Consider the following 6,000-nt stretch of genomic DNA (forward strand, 5'->3'; position numbering starts at 1 on the left):
ACTCAGAACAGGGAGGAATGGGGTGGAACATGGGCAGGGCAGAATGTGGTGGGATTGTGCTTACACACACACAGGGGCCAGGAACGGAAGCCCCCGCACAAAATGGTTGCTGCCTGTATGTCAAAAGGTTAAGCATTGGATATGGCATGTCCTCAGTTTCTCCTTTCCATTTTCAACTAACCACAGCTTCACATGAAAAACTGTGGTTAGTTTCATAGCCAAAACCAGCAGTTTATTTCTTCTATCTCAGCCAATCCCAGTTTGTCACCAACTATGCAGTCCAAGAGGAAGTTGTAGCCAATCACAGCCAATCCTTAACAAACATGTAGCATGCTTTTTTAAAACACTGGTTTGTTGCAACTGTGCTTTCCATTTGGGGGGGCGGGCAGTGAAGCAGCCCTCCTACTCTAGTACTTGTTTCATTTCTTCTAGCAACCCAACAAAACCATTTCTCTGACAGCTTCTCAGTCATAAGAGTTCAGCACCTTCCAGATTTAAACTTCACCCTATGGTCCAAAACTCTTTGGTGTAAATAAATATATTATATTTCTTAGCTTAACACCTACAAGCAAATTCTGCTAGTATGGTATGTACTCTCAAATAAATACATTTAGGACTTTATGTCAATCACATTGCTTTTTAATCCGTGATAGCCACTGGCAGCAACAACATACCCCATTCTTTAATCATAGTACACTCTCATCACCATATCCCGGTACCATGCTTTCCCTTACTCCAAAACATAAATAGAGAAGCTTACTTAAAAGAATGCCTGGAGGGTTATCGTAACTAAACGGGCAGCAGTACTGGAATACCACAGAGTGCTTTGCTACAAGAGAAGTGTGGTATCTCAAATATCCCCTAAAAGCCTTTAAAGCCATTGGTATGAGAATCGCTGTTGATGGAAAAGCTCTCAATACCCCTCTGCAGATAGTACTGCTAATAACCACAAGCCTGGAATGCTTCACTAAACCAAAGCACACTGGAACTCAAAATATCAAATGCACACAATCAATGAAGATAGGTTTAACGACATATTCGTATCCTCTAATCTTGTCAGCACACTTGGTGTTTTTGGCTTTTTAAACAGTTAACAGACTTGTTTACAAGAAATAAAAGAGCTAGTTGGGGAGGGAGTAACATGTAGATATGAAGATGTAAAAAAATATATGATCAAATGCTATGGAAACCTCATTCAAGCCTTACTCTTTTTTGAGCAGAAAACTGCCTCCTTCTACATAGAGATTCATAAGTTATATCTTCAGTAGTAACTACTGTACTTCTTGGTTGGTGGCAAGTGTGTAGGACCTCGTGAGTGCACATGTGAAAAGACCAACATAGCTTTAGTAAAGCTTGTTAAGTTGCTTCCAAATGACCAGTTTATTGGACATTAATCCAGATTTATTTGCACATATTTGCAGGAAGGTTAGATAACAATAAATATTTAGTTGTTCATTCATTCCAATTTGTTAAGGTTATATTAAGTTATCCCATTCATTCCAGTGTCGTCACCGCAATCACTTTCCTTATCACAAAAAGTCTGATTTGGGGGGAGCAATGCAATTTGAATTAGCCGGTACATGATTGAAGGCCAACCAAAAATAATTACAATCTGGAATTTTAAATAATCATGTTAACAGAGGTTTGTGGTTCAACTGAAGTGATAGCTGCAAATGTTTCTTTCCGCACTAACATTATTTTTATAGCTTGCAGATGCCCACTACAAATTATTCATTTCAGTAAAACTTATTTCCAAGTATGTACATATAATTAGAGCCTGTCTGATTCAAACATGCTTATTCAAAAGGAAGTTCCACTTTTACTTCCAAGTTAATTGTATAAGCTTGCAACCTAAGTCTGCTAAACAAAACACGTGGACTGGGAAGTAAATCCCACTGGAAAAAGTGGGACTTTTCTTCATATACATGCTTAAGGTTCTTCTTTAAAAGTTGTTCCTTCTTATTTTATTATTTATTAAGAATTTTATATAGCTTCTCTTTCAAGAATCCCATGGCTCCCTGTAATGCATTCTGAAAGACACTGTACTAAAGACTGAAAGTACTACACCACAAATGTTCACAGTAGCTAACAACCACCTTGCAATTTATAACAGCAAATGCTACATTAACATAGAGGATTTTTTTTAAAATTTAAAAAAGGTTATTTTTAGGACTTACAGTTGCATATAACAACACACTCTTAACCATAGGGCTGACAAGCTGTGCAACTGACCAGTCTAATATTGTCAAATATTCCAAAAATGCCACTGTGTAAATGGCAGCTTACATGTAAAAATGTCATTATGGTGAAATTAATCGTTATGGCAGCAATCATGGGCAAGCCTAGAAGCATCACACAACTTCTCATATTAGCTCCCTGATATAAATACAGGTACATAGTCGCCTTTGACCGGACTTAACCGTCCAGGGGTCCTTTATCTTTTACCTTTTTACACAAATCCTTATGTGCATCCTACTTGTGCACAACTGCATTTATGCAGGTCGCTGCAAAATGAATGAATGAATGAATGAACAGGCCTTTCCTTACTTGGAGAAGAAGAGTTTGGATTTGATATCCCGCTTTATCACTACCCAAAGGAGTCTCAAAGCGGCTAACAATCTCCTTTCCCTTCCTCCCCCACAACAAACACTCTGTGAGGTGAGTGGGGCTGAGAGACTTCAGAGAAGTGTGACTGGCCCAAGGTCACCCAGCAGCTGCATGTGGAGGAGCGGGGACACAAACCCGGTTCACCAGGTTACGAGTCCACCGCTCTTAACCACTAGACCACACAGGCTCTACTGGAGTAGCTCCCACACTGGAACTACTGCCCTGAAGTTGCTCAGGAGAGGGAAGGCGGCCTTTGATCAACCAGCAGTGTGGGGCAGGAGGCTCCTTCTCCCCATCTCTGCTGCGCATCCACACCCCCATCCTGGCACCAGTTTTGCTGGATGCCCTTCTCAGCATTCTCCCTTCCAGCCAACGCCACATGCAGCAGCTCCCCATAGGCAGGCAGGCAGGCTCGGGACAGGTTGAACAGTGGCCCCAAGCGATTTCCAGGATGAGTCTCTCTCTCTCTCTCCCTCTCTCCCTCTCTCTCTCTCTCTCTCCACACACACACACCCTCCCTATTATACTGGGAAGCTCCACACTTTAAGAGATTTCACTTATGCACCTGGGGGCCTGGAACGTAAACCCCGTGTTAAGTGGGAGGACGCCCGCATAGGCATATTCAAACAGGAACCCAGCTATAGGTGGCAATGGCCACAGCATAGTGAACAAAGGATGAGGCTGGAACCAGGGGGCCATAGGCTTAAATCCTCACTCAACCATGAAGAACATCAGACAGTGGTTAGACTAGTCACCTACCCAGCCTTAGTCTAAGCTACCTCACAGGGTTGTTGTCAGAATAAAAGGGTTCCATAAGGCATCATGAGCTCCTTGGAGGAGGGGTTGAATAAACATGAATTAATCATTACTGTTTTACAACAGCTCTCTCTCTCTCTCTCTCTTTTGTAAGAAAGTTAAGTATGAAACCTGTTGATAGTTACCATCTTTGTTGATCCCATACAAAGGTTTTTAAAAATGCATGACCAATATTGGACCAAATCTTTTTAGATTGATCAAATTCCCAATTCCAGTACCCTGCTTACAGAAAGAAAGACCATTTTACGCCATAGCTCAATGCATCAGAATCCCATCAAGGGGTGTTCAGTATTGTATTCTGTTTCCACTGGGACACGGGTGGTGTTGTGGTCTTAATCACTGAGCCTCTTGGGCTTGCCGATCGGAAGGTCAGTGGTTCAAATCCGCACAACAGTGGTGAGCTCCTGTTGCTTTGTCCCAGCTTCTGCCAACCTAGCAGTTCAAAAGCACACCAGTGCAAATGGATAAATAGGTACCGCTGTGGCGGGAACGTAAACAGCGTTTCCGTGCACTCTAGCACACATCACAGTCCTCTGTATGCCAGAAGCAGTTTAGTCATGCTGGCCACATGACCCGGAAAGCTGTCTGTGGACAAACGCCGGCTCCCTCGGCCTGAAACGAGATGAGCGCTCCATCCCACAGTCGCCTTTGACTGAACTTAACCATCCAGGGGTCCTTTACCTTAACCTTATGGTTCCACTTTTTATTAGTTAAAGCAAACATTACCCAACACATGAAAGAGGAACAGGTTTATCATTGTTTCCTCATGTTAAGTGAACAACTCATAACTTTCTTTTTATAGGCCCTGGCAGTACAACCTGATAGAAGTTTTTGGTTGTTGTTTTTAGGTATTGCTTTCCCCCTACAACTCTTCAATGAATGTATTCCTATTCTAGGGCTCATAAATGTCTGCGTCTATATAATTTTATTGCTCCTCAGTATGACCATTGTCAGATTGTCAATATTAGTTATACTATATCAATATTGGTGATACTATGAGATCAATTTCTCAAACAGGGAAACCATTTAGAGGGCCAGTCAAAATGAGCAGATCAGATCCAGCCACAATTTCTCTGTGTGGGGAGTACTGAAATTATGGAAATTGAAGCTAAGGCATGAGCAAACCTTGGCTTCTATGGAGCTGAACAAATAATGAGCCCAGGTTAACACATGACGCTAAAACAAACCATGGTTTAGCTCCTGGTATTGCAGCGGTACCAAAACCAGGGGAGGAGTGAAGTGGCTGTGATTTCCTCCCAGCACACTCACTCATTGATGCTATTGTTACTTGCCAAGCAAGCCACAGATTCTCAGGCCTCCCTGGAAGTCCTTTTTGCTAATGCCAAATTATGGAGGCACTAATTCTGGTTAAGTGGCAGGAAACTCTACCTGGTGTTCAGATGAGATGCAAGCTTAAAAAGCTTTAGCCAGAAGTCCTTAGACCTCTGTTAGATAAAATCACACAGGTGCACGCTGTTTCAGCACCATCGTCAAAGACCTGAAGGCATAAATACTTATACGCAACTCCTTGCATGTATGAAACAAATAAAACGGAAGCATTAGAGCATCTGACCAATAAAACAAACAAACCAGAACCATCAGTTCACACCCTAACGCTGCTCTTCGAGGCTTAAATTTGAGGCTGGCCTAACACCACAGCATTAACCGCAGGAAATTCCCTGCCAGTTTTCAGCCCAAGATACTTCAGACTTTATGCCAGGGGACGATATTAAAGGAGAGAGAGAGAGAGAGATACGTATAGCACGCACAGACTACCGACATCACTCTGCAGCATCAACATGCAAAAACACAAGGCACCTCAGGTGGCAGGGTACCACCCACAGCCTGGGGGAAGGGGTCACAGAAGTGCCACCCCCCACCCCACTCAATTGAGCACCCAGAGCTTCCTCTGTGGGGAAGGGCAGGACGCCGACGCCGTCCCCTCCGACCGGGGAGCCTCTGCCCTCAGGGGCGCTCATGTGGCCCGGCGGCGGCGGAGGGCCGCATTCTGCACATGCCCAGAGGCGCCCCTCTTGTTGTTGTGCAACCGATAAGGCGGGCTGCCCGCTGCCACGCGAGGGCACCCATCCCCTGACGCACCGCGGCTGCCCACTTGGGGGGAAGCTCTGCCTCCACCGCCCCCGCGCCTTCCACCCTCGCCGGAGGAGGAGCAGGTGGGTCAGGGAGGGGGGTCCGGCCCCGCGGCTTCCCTTCCCCCTCCCCCCCCCGCAGGGCCGCACCGTTCGCGATGAGCTTGGCCGAGAGCTGCTTGACGAGCTCGGGGATCCTCTCCCACTGGCACTCGGAGCGGCACCTCTCGATCTCGGTCTCCAGCCGCGAGCCCCCTTTCTTGGTGGCCATGGCGGCAGGGGGAGGCTGGGCGGCCCCCGGGCGCCGCGGGGGCCGGCCACGGGTGGGGGCAGGGGGCGCGGCGGCGGCAGCGGCAGCAGCAGCAGCGGGCGCCTTTTCGGCGGCGGAACGAGCCCGGCTGCGGCCCCGGAACGGGAACCGGAGGGGGAGCCGAGCGCCGCTCGCTGCAGCGCCACCTGCCGGGCGCTCGGAGGAACGAGGCGGGGG

General features: G+C 46.4%; 1 protein-coding gene across 3 annotated transcripts in view; it reads right to left on the reverse strand.

The window, feature by feature from the left end:
- The window catches only part of TTC7B (tetratricopeptide repeat domain 7B), a 101,516-nt gene extending 95,516 nt beyond the window's left edge, over nucleotides 1–6,000 (reverse strand). For 2 of the 3 annotated variants that reach the window (XM_083612068.1, XM_083612067.1), the window contains exon 1: nucleotides 5,664–5,984. In XM_083612068.1, coding sequence (XP_083468194.1) covers nucleotides 5,664–5,784 — 121 coding nt within the window. In that variant the 5' untranslated portion in view covers nucleotides 5,785–5,984. Of the gene's footprint in view, nucleotides 1–5,663 lie in introns of all 3 variants that reach the window. The other variant, XM_083612069.1, reaches the window with a different exon arrangement.

This window comes from Podarcis filfolensis, assembly GCF_964270895.1.
Source record: "Podarcis filfolensis genome assembly, chromosome: 1".
In the NCBI taxonomy this organism is placed as follows: domain Eukaryota; kingdom Metazoa; phylum Chordata; class Lepidosauria; order Squamata; family Lacertidae; genus Podarcis; species Podarcis filfolensis.